The sequence below is a fragment of the Prinia subflava genome, chromosome 3 (assembly GCF_021018805.1).
Source record: "Prinia subflava isolate CZ2003 ecotype Zambia chromosome 3, Cam_Psub_1.2, whole genome shotgun sequence".
Lineage (NCBI taxonomy): Eukaryota > Metazoa > Chordata > Aves > Passeriformes > Cisticolidae > Prinia > Prinia subflava.
Window position 1 is genome coordinate 27,748,479 of NC_086249.1, and position 25,009 is coordinate 27,773,487.

At 38.5% G+C, this 25,009-nt stretch overlaps 1 protein-coding gene across 1 annotated transcript in view; it reads left to right on the forward strand.

The window, feature by feature from the left end:
* The window catches only part of FAT3 (FAT atypical cadherin 3), a 401,226-nt gene that overhangs the window by 281,665 nt on the left and 94,552 nt on the right, over positions 1–25,009 (forward strand). Inside the window, exons 5-7 of the mRNA XM_063394467.1 lie at positions 10,958–11,272; positions 13,188–13,398; positions 22,607–22,746. Coding sequence (XP_063250537.1) covers positions 10,958–11,272; positions 13,188–13,398; positions 22,607–22,746 — 666 coding nt within the window. The remainder of the gene's footprint in view (positions 1–10,957; positions 11,273–13,187; positions 13,399–22,606; positions 22,747–25,009) is intronic.

The window sequence follows — 25,009 nt, forward strand, 5'->3', positions numbered from 1 at the left end:
CAGGGCTGGGCAAAAGCTCAGTCAGAATTAAAACTACTGAAATTAGGTTGTCGAGCTCTGGATGCCACCGCATTCTCACCAAAGTCAATGGGAAAATTCCCATTGATTTCCAAGTCTGAGGGTTTCACAGCTGGCCAGTACTTCCCTACCAAGAAAGTCTCTGTAGTTATTTAGCTGCTCAGACAACATGAGATTGGTTCACTAGGGTAATATTTGTCTTTACACTTGCCCTGTGTGTCTCCAGTTGGGCAGTATCTGTGTCCCCCTCTGTCCTTGGCATGGTGAGGGAGGCTGAGCCTGTTCTCAGGTTTTCATGGTGATTTTTAGAGAGTCAGCAGAGCTGAGAAAGGAGCTGAACTGGCCTACTGAAAAAGAGGGTTACAGTGAACCTGTCCCTAAAGGTGCACTTTGCTTGTGTCAGTCTTGCCCAGTGAGAAAGAGCAAGGTTTGTACTGTGTCTGGTGAAACACAGAGTCCTACTGCAACCATTAGGGAAAGGGATGACAGTTCTCATTCTTTATCACCAGAACAATAACCTGAACTTGAGTTTCATATCTTTGTACTGGACACAACACCTGAGGCTGAGTTTTCCAAGCTGGAAAATCAGTGTGGAAAAAGTAAAAAAGCTGATTGGTCCAGAATGTGAGTTTTGCTTCAAAAGTGGAATCTTTTTTTTGTTCCCCATGCCAATTGATTCTCAACCAACTTGTAAAACTGACCGCATGCCAATATAAATTGGGTAGTAGATATTTACAGGACATATAAAATCAAAGACAAGTAGAGGTTGAGATAATAAGGCTTGTCTGTGTTGCCTATTAGATGGAAGTGTGATTAAATATGGCCCAATTAATGCCTGTTATCTGTCCAAAATTGATTTGTAACAGAAAGTTGTGAAGTAGGCATCAAGAAGTCAAGTAGAACTTTCTATTACTAAAATCAAAGCAGCTAATTGATGTGATTTACTTTAACCTGGTCTGACAAAATATTGTCATTAAAAAATCTGCCTTGGGAAGAGCCCCAAAAACGAGGCTCCTTATTCATGCTTATCTTTTTTACCTTATTTTAATTACTTTTCATACTGATTTTCTGAGAATTTTTATACTATTTTGTAAGATATTTTAGGATGGAATCCTCATTTGACTCCAAAAACTACTTTATTCAAATATGCATGAATAATTGCTATGATATTGTCCTCTAAGTTGATTAAAATTTTACTTTGCACCTCCTTGATAACCAAAAAAATTACTATCAAATGACTTGAGTGTCACAAAACAATTGTATCTTCATATTTTTTTCCTTTTTGCTTAATAAAAACAGTCACAGCAATCTTCCTTCTGTGACTATTCAGTAAACACAGATAAATTTCTGAGGCCTAAACCATACGTTTGTGGTTTTTGTAAATTTAAAATATCTCTAAAGGATTTTCAAAAATTGGGAAAAGTCTGTATCGCTTAAAAGTCTGATTTATACATTTTCTACCCAGCTGCAAAATCAATTTTTTATTCATCAGTTTTCTAACCAGTAAGCTTTATTTTGAACATAAAACTGCGGAAGCGTCATTTTTTACTGCGAAAAAGCTAAATTGCCTTTAAATGTCAGAGGCTACTCGTTAGTCTGTCAGCTGTAAAACTGTCTTTGAAACGTTTTACCTATGTGTGTGGATAGAGAGCAGTCATTTCTTGCATATTGTGGAGAAACAGTGTAAGATGAAGATTGGGTACTTTCAGCATTACTGAGGGGACACAGAGGCTTTTACGTTAATGTTAATGGTTCTGGTATTGATCAAAGGCTTGTTGGTAAAGTGATGAGTCCAACGAAAGAGATTTTTTGGGAGGGGGATTTGGGGGTTGAGTTTTAAGTTTCTGTCTGTTGTAAAATTGCAGAATTAATCACTAAAATTGTAGCTGTACAGTGCATGTTCCTTCAGTGACCAAACACCTCAGTAAAGCTGGAGGAGCTGGCGTGCCTTTCCTCCTTTAGTGCTCTCATTGCCACCGCTCACTGCTCTCTGCCTTTTGGAGGGGTGGGGTTGGCTTTCTTTTGGTGGTTCTTTAAAAGTCCTGATTATTTCAGGAGCCCCGGTCGTAGCACAGATGCACAAACAGTTTATTGGTGGGTGGAGGTGGCTGCACATGGATGACAGGGGAAGAATGTCTGGAGGAGGAGCTGGAGATGGGGCTGGATGTGTCTAAATCTGCTTTTTGGCCAGAGACAAGGTGGTGTCATCCCCTGTTAGCACAACCAAGTGCTGCTTTGGGAGGAAAAAAAAAGAAACTGTTGCCTTTCTTTTGAAAATCCCTGCTTCTACTTTATATAGCAGCATAGAATTTAGATGTGTATACCTATAAAGTAAAAAAAATCTAAGGAACTACAGTGTGTATCTTTCACCTCATTGCTGGCCAAATGCACATTTTACCTCCTCAGTAACAGCAGTATTGTTTTAAAACTGACCATCACAAAACCTCACCTGAGGATGTTTCATCCAACATCAGAGGGCGGTGGGTGTCAGCATGACAAAAGTCATTTAGAAGTAGGTTTTTATATTACAGTTTAGGACACACGATGACTGTTCCCTTTGAAGACTGCAAGTTTTATTTGAAGTTACTGCTTTGTTGTAACAGAAGCTTCTGCCACAGTATTTTTACGGGTGTACAGAGCAAGCTCTTTCACGCTGTGCCTTTTCTTAGAGGACCTTCAGCAGCTTGTGCCCCAGTAGCATGAGGCAGTGCTGCTGACCTACTGCCAGATGGATGGAGGGCTACTGCCACACATCTGCTCTGAATCTGAGAGTTTCTGCTAAAAGAGCTGGGAGTTAATTCCTTGTCAGTTTTGATGTCTGGGGACCTCTGCTACAAACTGACATGGCTGCACACCCAAACAAGGATGAGAAGTAAATACTGTTGATTAGTTAACTCCATGGTGACTAGTACTATAGCTTGATTAAATTTTGGCAATAAATCAGCGTAGGGCGTAAATTTGAGTAGGGCATGTCTGTTGATAGTTATAACATAAATTATTAATACTAGGAAAATACCTTGGAAGCATGGGTAACATAATCTGTCTTTATTAATAGCCAGAATGTTTTTCTTACATAATTACACATATTGATTGGTCTATATGAAAAAATGGAAGTTTGGAGATGTATAACAATCTTCATCATTTTGGAGAAACTGAAGAAGGTGTTTGGTTCCTGGTTGAAATGAAGATGAGAATCAAGTAACTTTTGTGGATAGAAAATGAAGATAAATTGAATCTTTGAGAAAACAGCAGTGTGGTGAGCTTACAAGTTGATGCACACCTCTTTTGACGCACAAAAACTGAGAGCTACTGTATTTCCTGAGTGCTAAGATAAGATTTTTGGAGAAGGGCATTATCTGTAGAGGTAGATGTGATAGAGGAGAACTTATCAATATTTGATCACAGGTGTTTCTTATCACAAGAGAAGCAAAATCCACAAATGGCTGAAGTAGATAGTGAGGTTTGAATCAGATTAAAGTTGACATAGAGAGTACTGCTAATATTAAACTGCATGCATATCTTGATTTGTAAGTTTTATGTTATTTAAATCTGCTTGAAGTGAAATATTCTCACATTTGACTATTCATTTTCTGTTCACAAAACTCCCAGATTGTAATCTTCACTTTCAGCAGGAGCTAAACACCTTCAAAGTTTACTGTGAAGATCAATAGGCAACTTTTATCTTCTTTCTCATTTAGGGGCTCTGATGGTAGTTAAACTTCTGTTTAGTGATAGGTTGTTCCTCAAGAGGTTTCATATGCCTAAAAAAATATTTTTAAGCAACTGCATATCATAGTTCATCTTGTTTGTAAGGTGTCAGTCTGAAGGTGGATAAATGTCCTTCGACAGGTATTATCAGGAGACAGTTTGGAGTGTATTCTTCTGCTTTTCAATTCTTTCTTCATTATGTATTTAGCAAGACTCATTACTGTAGCTTCATGAGCAAAGAGAGGAAACTCATAATGTTCTCAAAAGACCTTTACAATTTTTGTTTGGAGACTGAGATTGATATTCTTGCTGTGATACTCTCAAATTTTCTGAGTCTTCTTGCTGCAAACTTTGCAAACTGCACAACGTGGTGTATGATACATGCAGTTTCATGCTGCTGCTATCACCTAGAAGGTCAGAAAAAGTTCTAGTTGGGCAGTGCTTTTCCTTACTAGAGGATTTCTCCTGGATCTTATGTGACTGTATACTACAGTTAGGCAGTAGAAGTAAAGCATTTCTTTATTTTAATTCCACCAGTGGAAGTAGGAGGCACTTCTGGACTTCTGCAAAGTGACTGGCTTAGTGTCACTTCTGGACAAAGTTTAATCTACATTTAATCATTATATGAGTTTGACATTGCTAAGGATTACAGTTTTCTTTTTACTCAGGGAAAGGAAGGGAAAGGTGCTGCCTGAAGGCGTTTCCTTTAACACATGACAGGCTGCTCTGTTTTCCTGTGAATCTAGTGGAGTAATGGTCAGTTCTGCACTTAGCATGTATTGACTGAAGAACACTGTAAGTAAAGACTGATGCAAAAAAATTGCCAGACTCTCCAAACTGTAATGAACTTTAAAAGCAATGCCTACAGAAAATTGCTATTTTTCTTTTAGAGGGTCACTGTCGAGAGCTATGCAGATTCTTCCTTTTATTGCTACTTAAGCAGAAATGTGTAAGTCTTCAGTTTCTTTACAGAGACTTGTTTACTGTTTCCAGAAAGCTTATAAAATAAAGTTTGACACAGGAGAAATTTAATAGAAGTAGTAGTAGTGTTTTTGGACTTTAAAGTCACCCATTCTGATATTTCATTCTGCCATTCTCCTTTGACTACCATCTACAGGTCTCAGAACTCTGAGTCTGACAAAAGTTAAGATTTGAAGCCTCTAAGGGTTTCTTCAGTACACTCTTCTAATATTTAGGTTTGCAAATACTACAGGGAGCATTTAACTCTAAATGGAAACGCCTGCCTTCCTTCCTTTCTTCCTGTCTTTTGGCAAGAGCACTGAAATTACCTGATGTCATCGTTAATTCTCAAATGGTTTAACAGACCATTATGCATCATTTTCTAGCTTGAGCATGGCTGGAAGCCATTGACATTCCTAATCAAACACCTAGAGTGTTTATGTCAGTAATAATCTCTATTTAAAATGTACTCTAAACTGTATTTCTCGTACCTGGCCAGAGTGAATGTATTTTTTTTTAATGTTTGGAAACAAAGATTTCCCAGATTAGCACATTGTAAAGGAAATAAAGAAAGATGGATCGTATTTATATGTTTGGAACTTTTTTTGCACAAGAGGTGTGATTTGCCTTTTGGGACAGCACCACATCCTATTACAATAAGTGAAATAAATAAGCACTACCCATTTCATTCCCACAGTTGCTAGATAAGCGATTAGAAAGAGCTTGCTACAGCTAACTCGGTACTTGTTTTGAAGTTAAAAAAAAAAAAAAAAGGTACATTTATTTTTCTCTTGTATTCTGTATATCTTTGAGCTACACTGCCTTCAGTTTGTAGCAATAATCCAAAATGTAGTTCAGTAACAGCATGCATTTCAGAAAAATATTTCCTTGTAAGAATTTAGCCAGGAGTCTCTGTCATTTAGTCTCTCTCTGAAGTAGGCAGGGATAGTAATTCAGTGCATTTGACTTTCAAGTTCTATTCATCCCTCAATGAGCTCTCCTTTATAATCTTTCACTTCTACTCGGGCTGAATTCCAGAGATTTACAATAGGTATTGCAGCTCGTTTGCACGTTGGCAGAAGAAACAAACCCATTAGTCTCTAACAGCAGGGGTATGCCTCAACACTCCTGCTCCCTTTGATCATTTTTCTGTCTTCAGTAACTCAACCAAATTCTCTTTTCTAAGGTTTTCTGAAGCAAAATTAGCATTTTTTGGGGGGGAAGGGAGAGATTTTTACCTGAAAACCTCATTGTGCACAATCCTTTGATGAGGCACCAAGCATCTAGGTCACTTTATTTTGCATTAAGCAGTTATCACACTAAAAAAATAAACACGCAAATATGACACCTTCAGCTTTTTGCAATGCTAATGACAGTATTGTGGCAGTTCCTCATAACTTAAAACTTGGGCACTCTGAGTACTTCCTCCTGCCAAAGAATGAAATGGAACATACTTGTTCTTCTCAAGGCTTGATGACTCACATTAAACACCTGCTAATTGTCTTGTACTTGTTGAAGTAACATCTCTGCTAGCTAGTCCCTCCAGCTGAGTTAATAATCACCTTGGAAGTCATGAGCTTTTGTTAATGAGACTCAATATAGAGTCTCATTATAGAGTCTCAATGAGACTTAATTCAGGAGGGTGGTCCTCACAGTTGTATTTGTTTTCTGAAAGATTCAGGAACTACACCTTCTGCAATTAAGTGTCACAGTCTGAGTCATAGGAAGAGTGACTCTCTCAAGGCAAAATTCCTTTTGTCACCATTGCTGAGGTCTGCTAGGCTGGATTAGGGTGGATTATTAGGCAATACATTCACAGTAGATGTCTCCTCCATGCCTTCTCCATAGTCATAAAAAGAGGAAATTCTCACATCTGACATTCCAGCAGTAGTATGTTAACAGTCAGTGTCAGTCTTCATTTCACTGAGAAGGTCCACTGCCATGGAAATCCCTTTGTAGTTCTGTGGACATGAACATAAACATGAATATCTCTCATCCTGTAGGAAGGGAGTGTTAATGTCTACAGAACAAACCTACTGAAGTAGGTCCTGCAGAAGTGGAAATTGTTTTACTTGGAGAGAAGGTTCTGTTACTACACTGAATCTGTCATACGCTGCAGAAGGAGATATTTTAGCGCATTTTTCTCAAAAAATACATGTCTGATGGAAGTAGAGGGAATTTGAGGACACCTTGTCCTGGTCCATCTGGCCAAAGGAAACACTGTAAGGGAACTGTGACTATTAACTTTAGCAAACAAATTCCCAGATAACCAGTATCTGTGTGTGTATTGAGAGACATATTTTGGTAAAGTCATAAGCATTAAAGCCAATAGGTAAATACAGATTCCTAGAGGAAAATGCTCATTTTGTGGAGAAAACTCTAGTGGAAGTGTCTGTAGTTTGTGAGAAGACAGCAGCAATGCTTAAGATTTCACCATGAAAATCTGTATTAGTTCATATAATTTTTGTTGTCTTTTGCATTCAGATCCCATTAAATATGTAATCACATTCCTTTTCAGACATTCCACCCTTGCTGAATGGACCAACCCTTTGTCTGCTTAGTCAGGGAGTCCAAATTGAGCTGCTGTCATGGTTGTAGGCCAGCTTTGGGAGGTTGTGTCCTCTGTTTAGCCTCTCCTGACACAGCATGAGCAGCAATCTCTAACCAGTGCAGCAGAGGGGACCAGAGGGGACAGCAGCTGGGCTGGTCCATCTCAGCTGCACGTGGGCAAGCAGCATCTTGTCTGCAGCAGTTGGATCTGGTTCCCAGACTCATCACACAGACAGGAGAAGTGTTCACCATTTAGAAAAGCACATGCTGACCAAGCAGCCATTCCTCATCTCTGCTGGTAAAGCTGGGATTTTGTCCTTACCCTTTTGTCCTTACCCTTTTTGTCCTTACCCTTTCCCCAGTGATTACTGTGGGAGTCACCTCTTGTTGGGTTTTCAGTGGCACATCTTGACGAGCATGTATTGAGACAGTGTGTCTCAGACTGACAGATGAATGGCAGATGTCATTCAGATGTCACTCATCTGCATTACCTTTCTTCTCTGTTTTCTTTTCCCTACCATGCTACCTGCAGGTTTCTAAACAAAAGAACTCACTGGTCCTAAATTACAGCTTCTCTCCTGTGCCTTGCACATCTGTCTTTTGCATTTCCAGAGATACCAGCTGTAAATTAGCTTTATCCTATGAACATCCTAACCTCCCTCCCTGATTACTTTTTAGTGTAATTTCCAGCTGTTCAAGGGTTTAGCTATGAACTGCAGTAATGTTTGAATTGAATTTTCCTTGGTTAGAGGGGCCCCTAAGTGCTGGTGTGATACTGTATCCTGATGGAAATGGTATTTGCAGAGCGATGTGCAGAATGACTTCTCTGGTTCTCTCTGGTTTTGTCTGGGAACAATTCTGAACTGGCAGCAATTCCTTGGTTTGTTTTAATGTGTTGTCATGGTGGGTTTTTTCTGTAGGGGCAGAGGAAATTTTTGCAGCTCTTTTACCGTGTTTATGGCTGGAACCTGAATAGCCAGGCTGGGGTCAGGACGATGGAGCACAGAAAAGGGGTCAGCCAGGGTGCAGATTTACAGATAGAGAAATAATCACATCACCGGTGTGAGGAAGACTTAACTAATTTACATCTCTGCAAAGAGGGAACTTCTGCTCCTGTGTCTGGCACTTAGAGCTTTTTGAGCTGAATCCCGTAATTTTATAAAGTTTTGAGTGTCACCCAGCGAATAAGGCTTAGCTGATTCCTAACATTTTCCTCTCCAGGGATTTAAAGTTTTAGGCCAAGTAGAGTTTACTAACATCAGGCAGTCTTTGTTAATTTTTATTAATTAGCTGTCATTTTGTGGTATTGCCATTACTCTCTCCTGTTAGCTGTCAGCAAATATTTTCAGTGCGACTTTTCTGTTATCAAATAGATTTCCCCCAAATTTGGGCTTACAAAACAAACAAAAGCATGCAAATATTTACTGCCACAACACCATGCTGGTCAGGATTTCAGCAGTAAACTGATAAACTGTGAGAGTGTACTGGTAAGACAGAAGAAGGCTTCACTTCTTGAGCAGTTTTCTGACTTAGGTAAGGTTTTTTTATCATTGTTGTTTGACTGTTTATACCACTGTGGTTTTCATAGATTTTATTGTCATAGTTGGTTGTAAACCCTTGATCTCACTCACCACTCACAAACCTTTTTTGTTGATTACTGCTGTCAGGTTGAAGAAAATGTCTTTAAAAAAAAAAAAAAAAAAAAAAAAAAAAAAAAAAAAAAAAAAGTAGTTATATTTGTTCAGAGAACACAAGTTTCCGGAATCTCACTAATATTTTTAATGCAAGAACATTACTCCCAAAAAAAAAACGTTTTGGTGATATTTTTTGAGTTTGGATTAGTGTGTCCCTGTTTCTGTGCAATACAGCCTGTACTACTTGTCACCAGTGATTATTTTATCTGTGGAGAAACCCAGAAAAGGTTTTCCTTTGTTAACTTGTGGTCTGGCCTAGAGCTTGGCCAGTTGCAACAGAGTAGAACAGAAAGAGGGATCATCAGTGGAGAGGCTGAGGTCCCAGGCTGTGTGGCACTCACTGTCTGGAAAGGCAGATTCACAGCTGCACGTACAGCCTTTCAGCATTAAAAATGCTGTTTTGGAAAGTTTTGGGAACTGGATGGCTGAGCACTCTGATAATGATTTGGGTCTTCTTCCCACACCCCTGTGCTGGTGACTGGCAGATGTCACATTGGTGTCCAGCACTCTGCAAACAGCTGTCCCCATCAGAGGAGTGAGGATCTCCTCAACTGCTAATTGCCAAACCTACTCAGCCCTTAAGGAACTCTACTCCAGTCTTGGGAGAACTGGTACATGTTGTTGCGAGGATGGGTTCCACTCTCCAAGTGAGCTCTGGTCTGTTTTGGGGAATTTACATTGCCGCTGTATGTTGCTATGCTCCTCACTTTTCTGTAAATGAGCTGTTTCAGTCCCTGAGGCTGTCAGTCTGCATCAGTTTTTAAATACTTAGTTAAATATACAAAAGGGATAATGTTTTTTTACCTTTCTCATAGAAAATACAAATTTTCTGCTGATCTCAGTGTTAAAGTGAGGTTACCCTAAGTTTAGATGTTACACAAGGATGGGACAATGCCAAGGGTATTATTCCCAGAAAATTTTGGTTTGCCTAAGGATTGGACATCAGGCCTATAGGATTCGCAAGGGAACACAGAAACTTTTAAGTAAAAATAAAACATCAAGAAGTTACCAGCAAACCAATCGATGTGCAGTGATTAGTATGAGCCGGGAAGGGTATGTAATATCTTGGCACACTATCATCAGAAATTGCTACTGTGGGACTTGGCATGTTACCATATGTAGCTGAAAATGAAATTTGAACTTCTTTCATGCAAACAAAAATAACTTTCTGCCTTATTCCTTTCTCATTAAAAATGCAATCGAAATATTGAGGGAGAAGTTTGAAACATATTGATTTCATTTTGAAGGCATATTATTAAATCTCTTGAGGGCTTGTTGATCTTGAATCATTTCATTTTCAGAGTGTTTCAGATTGAAAATTATTAGTAATTCTGTTTAAGTTGCAGCTAAATTACTAATTAACTTTCTTCTCAAAGATTTTATTTCTTACATGTTTCTGGCAGCACAATGCACTCTACACAATGCAGCAGAAATTTTTTGTTACCTGCCTCTCTGTGCTCCTTATAATCTTATAAAGCAGGTTTGGAATTAATGAGCTGTCACGTCTTGGGTAATGAATGAAAAGAACTGACAGAAATCCTTTTGTTGTTTAAGAAATTCCAAATAATTAATGGAAAAAAAATGACAGAGATTCTTTTAGAGCTTAAGAAGAAATGCATCTTTCAAATTCTTTCCACGACAGAAGAAACTTTAAAATATGTGTGCAAAAAATGCAGGGGTCCCTGATTAATGAGTTGTTTCCAGTTCTCTTTTCTGAGATAAACTTGCAGAATTTGAGATAAAAAGGATTTTATGTTTTAAGAAACAGCTTCCTGGTCTGCAGGTTCCTAATTCCATGTTCATCTCAGAAGTAAAAAATCTTCTAGATTCCTGGATTTGCCATTGTGGAAAAATTGAGTTAAGCACTGAGCTTGTTTACAGTACTCATATATTGTGTACATAGAAGCTGTTGTAAACTGCAGCTTGGCTTTGGGGAAGGCAAGGTATTTCCTTATGTTTTAAGGTTTTCTCTGATTTCTGAAGTCCCTCTGTAGCTGTTGAGAGTGACTTGTGCTGGTGTTTTTCAGGTAACCGTCTCGGATGGGGGCACATCTCCCAAGCAATCCTCCGTGTGGGTGGTGGTCCAGGTTCTGGATGAGAATGACAACAAACCGCAGTTCCCGGAGAAAGTCTATCAGATCAAGCTGCCGGAGAGGGACCGTAAGAAACGAGGGGAGCCAATCTACAGAGCTTTTGCTTTTGACAAAGACGAAGGCCCTAATGCAGAAATCTCGTACAGTATTGTGGATGGGAATGATGATGGGAAGTTCTTCATTGATCCCAAAACAGGGATGGTTTCTTCCAGAAAGCAGTTCACAGCGGGAAGTTACGACATCTTAACAGTAAGCACTCTTTCGTTGACATACAAACCCAAGATTTGGTGAACCATTTTGGTTTTTTTAAGAAATAGACTCTCCTGTATAAATGGGAATATCTAACTAGGTTTATTCCCTTTATGTAAGACCTAAATTAAGAAATCTAGTATTCATCTGCAACTACTGCCAAAAAATTGAGTCTGAGAGATCATTCATGCTATTGCAGGTCATGAAGTATCCTATGAGTGTTAAGTCAGCCTCCAAATTGTTGGCGTAAGCCATTCCCTTGAATATGCAGAAATGAAGACCAAGCACTTGTCTGCTCCTGAAGTTGTATCATGTTGGCCTGGGCATATACAGCTACAAATGGGTACTTACTTTTTGTATGGACACAATTTTTTGCCATTACAGAGGGCATCTACTGTCCCAGTTAGGTGGCTGCATCTAAGAGGGGAGGAATACTGTGTACTCTGTGTTGTGGAAGCAATCCCAGTTAAAAGAAACCTCAGTCAAAATTCTTTTTTCAGAACTGTAACTATACAGTGGAAGGGAAAGAAAGGGAGAATAAATATGGTTGAGTTGATATAAAGCCATAAAAGACTGGAATGTGCACTCTTCATCCACAGAAATAAGCTAACAAGTTGTAGTTAAGGAGTTGAAATAAAAATCTCAGAGGTCCATGGTCTGACATCTGGAAGTGATGTATCTTACAGAAGTGGGTTACCAACATAGTGTTGGAAAAGGAATAAATAACAAATGTTGAGAAATACCTAGGAATCAGAGTAGAGCAGCCTTCAAGTGAGTGAGTACTTTTCCCTCTAGCAACCTCAAAGTCGTGTTTGAGATCTGAACCTTCTTATAATGCAGCAACTTAAGATTTTCTACCTAGAAACTGCTCATCACACCCTCACCATCTTTTCACAAAGGGTCTGCCTGCCTGGAATGGAGCAGGGTGACAAGTGTTATTATCAAACCCACTTAACACATTTCCAGAGGAAGAAATAGGGCATAATATTCCAGAAAAAAAAAAATCCCATTTTTAAAAGATATTATAGCATTGTATTAACACCAGTAGTATTTTCACCAGTGGTCCTATATAGCCAGAAACATTACCATTTTTTTAAAAATGCCCTTTGTTTAACACTGATGTTATCCACCAAAGCACCCATTTTATAACCTGCATTCAGCTTTTTCTTAAGCCCAGTGTTTGTTGCTGCTCGTCTTGTTTTTGATATGCTAAATCCATTAAGCATGCCACACAAATATCAAGTCTATCCATCTTTCTAGAGGACTTTATAATAAGAAGAATTAGCACCAATCAAAGCAGCTTTTAATGAACCTGACAGAGAAAAGAAAGAAAAGAAAATACAACAAATTTTTAAATTATATTCATTATAATTAATGGAAAGGATGGAAATTACTTGAAACTTATTTAATTCAATGAAAGATATTGAGGAAGGCAATATAAGGAACATTTATGTGCAACAGAAAGCTTGCCCCTTGAAAGCAGTCAGACATGCTCTGGGTGAGCATGTTTTACAAATGCATGGTCTCACATAGGGTCCTTACAAAGCTTCCAGCTTTGCTGCAGGAGGGAGCTGGGTGCAAGATGAAATCAGAGAGGAAAGTTGGTTCTAGAGAGGAGTATCTGTGTGAGGATTGTCTGAATTGCATCTGCAAGAGTCCTCACATCAGCATTTCTTAAACAAAAATGCAAAAACAAAAAACCAACAAAAAAAAAAAAAAAAAAAAAAACCAACCAAAAAAAAAAAAAAAGGTGAGAACTGAGAAATAAGTGCTTATCTTTGTCTTTTTTCGTGGGATTTTGCATACAGGATTACAAGGGCCGTTTTCCAAGCAGTCATTGCACTGCAGTAGAGTTAGGTCTGAAGTGCCAAGCTGGGATGCTCAGCCTGAGCCCTCTTTTCTTTGTGCCTGCCAGATAAAAGCAGTGGACAATGGCCGGCCCCAAAAGTCTTCGACTGCACGTCTCCATATTGAGTGGATAAAGAGGCCCGTGCCCTCGCCCGTGCCCCTGACCTTCGACGAGCCCTTTTACAACTTCACCATCATGGAGAGCGACAAAGTGACCGAGATAGTGGGGCTGGTCTCTGTGCAGCCCTCGAACATCCCCCTCTGGTTCGATATCGTGGGTAAGTTGGGCGCCAGTGGTGCCAGGAGGACACCCCAGAAGCAAAGCGTATGGCTGTGTGGTTTTGGGAGCAAGAAAACTAACTGTGAACTGTCTCCTCCCCTCCCCCTGTTAAATCCATTTTCCTACTGATAAAATGAAAATGCTGTTTTAATATAGTGATAACTGTAATAATAATAATAATAATCCTGCTTTTGTTATGACTCCTTAGCTGAGCTTAAAAAAAAGCGCTGTATGGCTGAATTGGTTTTTTTTTCATACTGTGTTATTTACTGCAATCTTAATGTTGTCTGTCATTTAAATTCTATTGTCATACTTTGCTAATCTCATTTCTAAATGTATTTATGGTACTTAGACTTGCTGTCCCTCATTTCTCTCTTTCTTCACCTTTTTTTCTGCATTCTGTTCTTTTTTTTCTGCTTCCGACTGCCCTGCTTCAAGGTGGCAAGCATGCTCGAGAGATGTTCTATATTCTACAGACAGCTTGTGGGCAGAACTGTTCAACAGAAGGTACCCTTAGTGCAAACACATTTGCTAAAATACAACTATCCAGGCTGCCTTTTATTTTTTGCAAGTTTTTTTGAGACAATTTATATTACATCTTTCATAAGTGCCTGTGACAGGATGCGATGCGACACATGGATGTGCTGCATTTCTTTCTATGACAGCTTTTACCGTATTTGTGTCCAATTATTATCATTTTATTCACGGATTTTCCACAGTTTATCACAAATAATTAATTCAAACTTTTCACAGTCCAGTGCCATCCATTTAACTGTGAAACAGAATGGGATGCCTCAACATATGGGTTACAAATGGAGACACCAAAAGTTTGTCTTGAATGCAAGCTGAAACAGAGAAATGTGTTTTGATGTGAGATTTCAACCACAAAATTGCCTTACATAAAATTGCTTATACAAATAGGGAGGGAGAAGCATCCTTAGTAAAAAGAAGGAGAAGCCACAGAAGTCTTAAAATCACAGGGAAATGCCATTAGGTGCCAAAATGACAGGGAGCAAGGGGTCTCGCTTGGTTGAAGCAGAGAAATGGGAGTCAGTGTTCCTCAGCATTTCTTCCCCACTTCTGCTGCTGATTTAGTTAATGTTGTTTAAAATAACTAATTTAACATCTCAGAAGTGAGAATTTCCCCTGGAAAATTATTGTGCTTCTTCATATTTGCAGATGCTTGTACGTAATGTTTGCATACCTTTGGATGTAAAACAGTGCATCTGCATAAAGTGCAGTTATTTAAATGAAGGGTTATAAAGCAAATGCTGTATGAAGTATTAGAGAAGCAAAGAGCCTTTGCCATGGTCTTAGTGGAAAGTGTGCATCAGCAGTCTTTATTTACAGGGATTAAGCCTGGCTTCCATTTCAGCATCGTTATTTACAAATGGGTTTAGCCAACAGGAAGGACAGGGACCACAGGAGAAAGGATCTGTCAGAGTCATTTTCAGCCACCTTTTATTGCCAGTTTGTGCAGATGAAAGACAGAAGCATCACCATTTCCTCTCTGACTTTGCAGCACGGTTTCTGATGTGCCAGTCATATGAAAATTAAACCCAAAGCTACAACCATGTCCTGGGGTTCTTACTGGTCCCTGGGGGAGGACAGCATATGTTTCCTACAGTTTTCCTGCCATTTCCTTGGTTCCTTCAGTATGCTACATGCAGTTTATTAGCTAATGTTTACATTTCCATTCCCTTCCTCACTGACCCTTTCCTCCCAGGACAAATCCATCTTTTTTGATGTTATTGACAGTTTTTTTCCTATTTAAACCTTTTGCTAGACTTCTTTTGGTCCTTTCCATGGCAACTTGACCAACTCTCATTAAAATGCTGCCCTGAGGGATGTCCCTGCTCTTCTGCTACATTTTTTTTTCATCATTAGAGTCACTTTCAATCGAGCAACACCTTATAATGTTATTTGATTTTTTGCCTACCAAACAGAGATGAGAGGGAAAACATTAGGAAATTTTAGCTTCTGTCATTTAATGTGGCCTTTATGCCTAAACTAGTTGAAAACGTTTAGAAGATTTTCCCTATTTAAACAATTGTAGTAGTTTCCCTGTAGGCTGTAGCTTCTGAAGTTGCAAGATGCTGCATCACTGCAGAGGTCACTGAGACAGAGCTTTGCTAGATTTAATGAGAAATTGGTGACCCTGACCATCCAGTTTGGTTCTGCAACCATATGAATATTATCATAAAATATTGCTGCTGTTATAAATAATAGCACTCCCAACAGCACTCATTTCTGCAACAGGAATAGCCAACAATCCTGGGCATGCAGAAGACCCTGTTGTTCCAGACACTCAGCATGCAAGGAGCAAAGACAAAACTCATCCTGAGAGTTTTACAGACAGAACACTGTGTATTTCGATTACCACTGCTGCCTTTAGCCAGTGTCAAACCCCACTTTTTTTTAATTGTTCCTTGATATCATCAACATTGAGGTCTAGTGCTGAAAAGCCCAATGAAAGATGTGGAATAGTTGTAGAAGTTAATTGTCATATATAGAAAGCTGTATGCAACTGCTGATGCAAGAGATGGTTTCTGTGCTGCTGTAAAACCAGACCTGATCCTGCTCCATCTGGTATTTCATGATTCTGTACCTCTGTGCATAGTTCACAGTAATGTCAACAAAACCCCTGAAGGCTTATGTAGAGGCATGGTTTAATATAGAGTTTGCAGCTTGACCTTTATCTTTATGACCTTTTCAAACTAAATGGGCATTGGAATTCCAGAGGATCTCTTTTTTAATGCATAACATGCACTTTCTCCCAGATAGAAAAAAAAAAAAAGAGAGGGAGAGCAGATGAAGTTTGGCTATAACGTGTTCTGCTGGCCTAACTTTGCACCTTAATTGTATTTACTGTAGGTAGCTCTTTAAGTTCTTGAGTTAATCAGCTCCAAGAGAGGAAGATGTTGCACAGGCAGGAAGGTCATCTTCCATTGATGGACTAGAGAGGAACAGGATATTTGGATGATTGTTTATTCTTTAATTGGGAATAGTTGAGATATCATACCTGGTTTCTGTTTTCAGACTGCATTCAATGCCATTCTCAATTCATGCAGATCCCACAATGTGAAAGACGTAAGCACAAGTTGTATCAGTTATATTAAATTTATTCAGTCACTAATAAGAAACTAATTTTCAGTGGGAACACCTAGATAAGTCAGAGACCTTTATTTGTACCAGGTAAATTGAGCCCTTTCTGGTTTTTTCTTTGTTACTGATGGGATGACTACTTTAACACTGGAGCTAAGCTGCATGGTGCTAGTTTTTGCTTAAGTAGCATGTTGCACAACATCTCTCTGGTTCCCCAAACAGTCCTCCCTCTATCTTTGCTTCCTCCCCCAGCCTGTGCCTTTCTAACAGCAGCCAAGCTTTGAAAGCACATCAGAACATTTTACCAAGCGTGCTTAAATGACAATAATTTTAATATCAAATAATTTTAGTTAATCGTCCATTTAAGTCATAGTGCTGCAAGTTTTCATTAATGTCAAAAACATGTAGCTCCCTAGCCTTCTTTGAATAATCTTCTCTGAGAACTATCTAAAATACCTTCCTGATTTTTTTCTGCTTTTTATGCCCTTGCTTTCAGCTTCTTAGCAGCAAACTCAAGGCTTTGACTCTCTTTACAGTAGTTTTATCTAAAATTCAGAGTCTACATTACTTTCTTCTTAGCATGATATAGTACATAAAAGAATAAATATTTGCCTGTTGTTTTACTAATATTTATTATGGTACGATTTAAAAAATCTGTAGTTGAATTTTTATTTCTTGAGACAGTCATTAAGTTTATTTCATCTTCCTTGAAAACAAAAGAAATGAAAATTTTGGCTTTGCTTCTTTTTCGAAATTCCTAGAGGTACTTTAGCCTCACCTCTGAGTTTCAGGGTGAGTCAGTTTCCTGCCTTTTGCTCTGATTCACTTCCCTGAGCAATGGGAGAATTGTAGCAATTGTCTCAGTTTATCATCCCTGTTCACTGCTGTCAGCTTTTTTGCTGACAAGACAAGTAAGAATCTTCTCTGCACTGAGAAAATGTGGTTTAGAGGACTGTTCTCTAAAACAGATACTCTCCCATATTTCTTTTCTGCATTTGTCCATCATGGCATGGTGGGCCAAATGAGATTTGTGTGAGGATATCCGTATCTCATGTCTGTGTTAAGTTTGAACATGGAACATTGTGTGCTGTTCATTATCTACCAGTGAAGGAAGACTCCTGCCAGGTTTTAGCAGTGTTTGAATTGGGGATATCCATCTTTGCATCTAAGACTGAACAAGTCTGATCCTCTACAGTCTTCAGATATTTCTGAGGTGGTATTCAATCCCAGCCTTTTTGATCATCCCACTGGAAAATATGGGAAAAGTCCTCATATGGCGCTCATTTGCCTACAAATCCTCCAGATCTGCTGACAGGTTTTCTTCTCAGAGGAGAAAATTATTTTTCCCAGAAGCATGATCCCATCCTAAAGTGTGTATCAGGAACTGATAGGAACATGGGGAGGTTCAGCATCTTACCAAAAAGGAACCACATCTAGGAAAAGCGCTACCAAAAAAAATTAACTGCTTGTAGCAAAATGCAATATAAGAAGAATATGCTTGAAAATTAAAAACCCCAGCACTGACATTAGAAGGGGACAGAGATGCAGAGCCCACATCCTGTGGAAATGCAAGATCTGGATTGTGTCTTGCCTTCGGCCAATTCTTCAGCTGACCCCCAGAAATCCCTTTGGATAGTTCAAGTTTTCCTTGGCCTGTCCATTGCACCTCTCTTGTTAGCCTTGCAAGGTTCAGTGGTTTGGAAGTTTTTAGGTATCATTTTTATAAGAAGGAAAATTAATTCTTTCCAAAGCACACATGACTTTTGGGGGGAAAAAAAAATTGTTCATAGTGACTATGAAGCCAAGAAATAAGGTAAGAACAAAGGTAACAGTCTGGATTCAAACAGAAAATGTAACCAACTTTATACCAAGTACACAACTTAGAGTCTATTGGCTCAGAGGTTTCTCACCTCAATTTCCTGAGATCTCTTTCTTAACTGTACTATACCATCTGTTAAACTGAAAATAAAGGCTGTTCTAGAAAGCTGCAGCCAGGGCCAGCTAATAGGATCTTTTGTACCAGGGGCTGTTTCTACAGCTGTATTGATAACAGCTGGAATTAGAAAATCCTATATAAACTATAATACGCTTTTAGACGACATAAAAAATTACTAGTTCTAAAAATTTAATGCTTCCAGGGCTTATGCAGAAAATCAGCCTCAAGAAAGTAAGGGTGGAAATCACTTCAGAAACTTTCGGTGTCCGAAGTGTAGGTGTAACTATCTGCTAGGTGACTTTGGGAATCTTAACAATCAATTAGAGAGAAAAAGTACTTTCTGGATGAATTTTTATTATTCCGACATGATAAGTCTTCTCATCCAAAGATGGCATTTAAAGTAGATGTGGACTTTTCATAAAATCTTATTCAAAGTACTTCAGTCTAATCAGATTATTTTAAAGGAAGTCTTTAAACTGTATTGAAGATGTATCAGCATTACATTTTAGCCTGAAATGATACCGTAGACAACAGCTAATCCACATCTCTCTGGGGTTATTCGATATTAAAATGCTTTCTCAGGACAACCTGTCTAGCCAAATTGTCAGTTCAATCATCTTGCTTTCTTTGTCACTGATTTTCCCAAAGTGCCTGAGGAACTCACAATTTATTATCTTCATTTGAAATATTTCTTTCCTAATGCAATTGCAAGCACATTAGCAGAGACAGCTTCTACATATCTTGTATCTGAAAGCAGGGTTTAGTAGACAATAAAAACGAAAGCATGTGCCAAATGCTGGAAAGTGGAATAAGTAATGAAAATTTGCATTAATAAAACTGAGCAGCTGAACAAAGTGCCATCATCCTTAGCCCTCTTTCATCTGAAGATTGTGATCAAAGAAACTGTTAAATGGACAATAATAAAATTGTAAAAACTGATCCTGTGGGAGCTTATGGCACTGCAGACAAGCTCAGTTCCAAAGGGTTGGTACAGACACAGCGTCAGGCTTTCAAAAACAGCCTCCAGTACTCCAGAAGCCAACACCTTCTCAGCTGTCATCTCCTAGGGCCTCAGCCCTCCAGCCTCTACATGGCACCTTCAGAAGGAAGTGACTTCATGTGGAGTTCCCAGCTGCAAGAATTTTAAAGAGAAGGTTCCTGTTTGTTTTCACGCAAGAATGATACCCCTCTCTGTGTGCAACTCCAGCACCTGATTTTCAGAGATGGTTGTGGTGGATGCTTCCAGTAGGCCTTACATTGACTTAACTTCACGGTAGGCCTTGCATAGACTTAACACATCTGTAAGACTCTTAATGTTCAACTTTCATAGCATTTTTGTGTATTTCATGAATTCTTCAGAGTATAGTGCAGCTTCAGAAGCATTTATCATATGAAGACCTGTTTGCAGTGTATAAGAGGGCTGAGGAGCAGCACAAACCATTTGCAGACTGCCTCCAGTACTGCAGATGAGAGGCAGGACCCAATATCTCAGGCAGTATTCCCAAACACGTTCATCCATCTGCATGGTTCTTCATCTGACCATGGTCTGTTAAAATGTAAAAAACTGAATCATGAATAATTCAGGGTTTCACTCCAAAATAGATTAGAATCACAAATCTCACAGCAGGATGTTCTCTGATCCATCTCTGCCTCAGTGTTTGATGCAATTTCTGCCTTGTTTAATAGAAGATGATTCAATGTAAAATGAGCTGCATTGCCTGGTTAGTTACAGGTGTAGGCTGGGGTGGCTGCCAACCAAGATTAATTTGTTTGTCACTAGACCATTTTGGAAGATGTGAATAGTGTATAAAAAATTCGCATGATGGATTCAGTTCTTCTTTTAGGTGAAGAGTATACTTCATGTATACTTCACTAAATGGATATGGTTTGAAGAAGTTGGTCTGTTTGCAGCAGACTATGTGGTGCCTGAAAATCCAGCTCTGAGCCAGCAGAAGGTCATTTAAAACATTTATTGCTAATCCTTCCATGTTACTTCGTGGAAGTTTTAAAGGCAGGTTTTTTTGGAAGTGTGTGCCAGTTGATAGCATGTAATTTTTGATTGCTCATTAAGATGGTTATTAAGCATCTCAAAGTATAGACTTGCACTTTGTTTTCATGGTTATCAGTATGAAACATTCTCTTTGTAAAGTGCCTACTGTCCCAAGGCTAGTTTCATTTCAGCTGAGATTTCCTTGCATGAATCTCAAACTCTTTTCTTCAAAGGAGGTTTTCATGGTGCAGTTTTTCTCAAGTAAATCAATTTAAAACATTAATTGGGAGAGAGAAACTTTTTCTTCCAGACTAACTTTAAAAAAAATTTTAAAAAGAGCACCAAAGGTATAATAAATGTACAAATGACATGCTATTGCCTAAATATCAAGGACAGCTTGCAGAATGACGATAAGGAATAAGCAATGTTTCTATCCATCATAAATGACAACAGATCCAATGGCAGTGTTTTCCTGGAAAACTACTTCAAATCTATTAGGCTTAGACCTGTATATATATGTACATACATCCATTCAACATGGAAGTCTGATGGGACATCTGAAATAACTACATTTGGATTATTTCAGTGGCAAAAAGTTCACCAGTACTACCTTTCCTCTGCAGTAGTCACCTGGATTCTTATTTTTCCTCCCATTTTCTTCTACCCATCCTTGAATATCTTTCAAGACAAAAATGGACAGAGCAAAACTTCCTCCACTTTGCTCTTTCTTTGCAATAGCCTGTGTAAAAGGTAGAAGTGAGGGTTTCTTCACATTAAGAAATTCAGGGGCTGTGATTTTGCTGTGTTTCCTCCTAAATCTTCAACTCTTTCAAATGCCAAAACCTCCTTCTCTCATTAAGTGCATGACTGCTTCTGAGAATAATGCCAGTTTCTGGTCAGCAAATCATGCATACAGGAGAGTATGGAAGACTCTCCTCTTCTCTACTCAGTCCCAAGCCCTAAAGAGCCTTTTTGTTAACTTCTAGCCATTCACACAGATCTCTCTTTATGTATATTTCACCAGAGCTAAGTCAATGGGGTGGGTATTTTTCTACCTGTGGGCCTCATCTCAAGAGGTTTCAGCAGCTGTTACACAAGTCTTGTAACCAGTGGGGTTTGAAAGGCTTCTCATCTCTGTAGAACTAGGTTGGCATTGAATTGCTGTGTTGTGAATATACCTTAAGAGTCTGTCAGCAGTGTTGAGTCCCACCTCTCCCTGTCCCTAGCCTCCAAAAATTTCAGACTCAACTAATACTAAATTACACTTCATAGATGAGTGAGTCAGAAAACAGCTTATCAGCAGGGAGTGTGTGCTTTACTTTTGAAAATAATTAGTGGTTCAATTTTATAAACTATAGCTGTGGCTGACAAATCTTGCAACCTTTCAATCTGAAATATATTTGAGATTATATCATTTATAGCCTTCTTTTATTTATTAATAGATTTTTTTTCTTTTCTTTCTTTCACTCAGCACTCAGGAGGGTTTTCCCACTGCTGCATCATTCAGTGTGTGACAGGAAAAGGGGATGTTAGTATTAAAAAAAGTGCTTTGTGAGGGGTTTTTGTGTATTAAAAAGAATTTATGTTGTGTATCCTGTCAGATCTATTTGAATAATTCCAGAAAGACTGGCAGGATTTGACCTTTGCTGCCAGTAATTATCATTGTCCTTGGTATTAATGTAACAAATTTCTATTTGCATTTTTAATTGATTATAATTGTAACTTTTAAAAACTCATTTGATGGTATTTGCACCCAGAAGTATCAGTGATAATTTCCTGAAAATAAGATTTGTAGAATAAAACCCTCTTGAAATGTCTTTTATACAAAAAGATAATTATTCTTTTTCATTACTCAAACTACAAGGGCACACATCTTAGGGGCCTATAGCCGTGATTCTTTTTATAGATTCAGCTATGGTTTACTTAAATGTGCTGCTAGAATTTTATTCTTTCTTTTTGGCAATGCATTTTAATGATATCTGCTTTTCAATATACAAACTGTGCTTTGAAATATAAATGAGTTATGAACAAAGAAGTATCACTAGGCATACTGTGCTTGCTAAGAGAGGCCATTAAGATGGATGACGCTAAACAGATATGCCCACTTTTAGGAATACTTGCAATGGAAGTTTTCAAGAGTTGGCTAATTTGATTGTATTTTTGTGCAACAATTAGGAGGAAATTACGATAGTTCTTTCGACGCGGAGAAGGGAATGGGCAGCATTGTCATTGCAAAGCCCTTGGATGCAGAGCAGAGGTCAATGTATAATATGACTGTGGAGGTCACCGATGGAACAAACATTGCCACAACACAGGTAGAATATCACATTCCTTTCTCGGCAAGTTACTCATTTGTTACTGGAATGTATATGCTATAAAAATTATTAATTTTTCTATTCAAGTGAAATCTCATCCTTTGAGACCACCAAAAACTAATGGAGGGGATATTTTTCAGAGCTTTTCCATCTGGCTGTAAAGAATCGGCTGTTGAATGTTTCAAAGCATTATTTCTCCTTTTGTTCTCTTCCTGCTCACATGAAAGTAATTTGCCTTCCTCCAGCTGAGGGAGTCCCTATCACAGGCAGCAAAGCCTGGATTTTTACAATTGTGTCTCGCCATAATGGTCCAAAATACAATAGTGCTTCCATGGTGTTGGGGAATATTGCTATTGATTGTGTTAAATGGAGTTTATACCTCTCATCCTCCAAAGACCCAAATGTGGGACACAAGATCAATTGTTCAGTAAAGAAATTGTTCAGAGACAAAACTTAAAATTCAAAGAATCCCTCCTTTAGTGTCACTGCTTGTGATTTACACTGTTGTCTGTGAAGCAGCCCCACTGAACCTTTTAAAACCAAGCTTGCTTATCAGGCTCGTTGCCTTAAAAGTTGGGTCAGATAAGCGGGATGGGCTGGGGCAGTGCTGGCTCTTACTCATAGGAGAGACCCTGACACAGAGCCTAGGTATCTGTTCAGTGGGAACCAGTCTAGAATTGGGTCATGACACTAGGACAGGGACTCTGAGGTCCAGGTGGCACCAGGAAGACCTCAAACAGCAAAATCCTTTGATATAAGGTGGAGTTGTGGGCTGTAGATTACTTAGGGCCTGAAATTCTACATCTGAGTTACTCCCAAAGTGTAAATGAAAAAATAGGTTTGTGATGATATTTCCTTCTTTATCATGCAGAAGGAGAGCCTGAACATTTTTTTTTGTTTACATATACGCATGCACATGCAGATGCTTCTGTTGTACCTTGCCTTTTTGCTCAGATGCTTTGGATGAAAATCCATATTCACTGAGCCACAACACCAGCTTTCCTAAGAAATTGTTAAACCATTGAGTGCTTTTTCAATCTGAATTCCTATTTATATATCTTGTTTATAACCCAGCCCTAAAATGTCTGATGTTTTCTCCCAATAATACACCCTTGGTAAGAAAACAACATTTGAATGTAAGTTAGGTGGTGGGAAATCCATTGTTTTCCCTGTTAGTTTCAGAATTAATTGCATCTCTGCTAAAAACATCCCTTACTTTAAGCTTGATTATATCTAGCCCATTTTCCCCGTTACGCCTTTCTCTGCTCAATTAAGGAACTCTTTAAAAACCTCTATTTTCTCCCCAGGAAGGCACTCACAATACTCAAATCACCTCCCAGTCTTCCGGTAGACAAGCAAAAGAGAATTACTGACCTCTTTATGTTGCCTTTCCATAAGGCATTTTCTTCAACTCTTGAGTAATTTTTTTTTGTTATGCTGTGTTTTTTAATCTTGGCTACACTCTTAGTCCACATTTCAGATGGTGTTGAATGCCTAATGTGACCTTTTTTCTTTCTTGCAAACATTTCAGCCAAAAAAACATTAAAAAGCTTAGGGAATTTCAAACAAGCTGGATTAAAGTAATTTCTCATGGATATTGCATTTATTGTTTCTGCTGCTTTTGATTTAATAAATTGACCCATATAACAGTCCTTAAAACCTAGTTGGATGACACTCCTACATTTTTAATTAAAACATATGGTAAAAACATATTTCAGTAAAGCTGTTGCATTCTAAAAGAAGGCTGAGCATTCTTTTTAACAGTGATGTGACCCATTTAGGAATGTAAGATAGTTTCAGATTGAAATAGTATAGCATTAATAATCACTGCTGGATACAGAGTCTTCCCCGCCTTCTCTCTGTTAATTATTTAATTGTGGCCAGGGTATCCAAGCATGTGTTTCTTTTGGTCTTCACAACAGAGATTTCAAAAGTGATTGCTGTCTGGAAACTGCCAGAATTATGGCCTTCCTGTTTATTGCTCCATTTCGCAAAACTTTCCTACTGTATTTTTTGCTATACTTTGGAGCCTTTGGTTACCATCCTCATCTTAATTTCCTTTTAGAAAAATGTAAAAAACTGTAAAACTGATAGGTTTAATTAAAGAGTGTCATAGAATAGATCATTTGCTGATAGCTCTCAGTGGCCTTATTCTGAGTTTTGACAAAACAACATTTTAACTATTTTGTACTATGTACACAGTACCACCTGCATTTTTAACTGTAGCTGCAGGAAGCTATGGTAGAAGACAAAGCAGATAGAA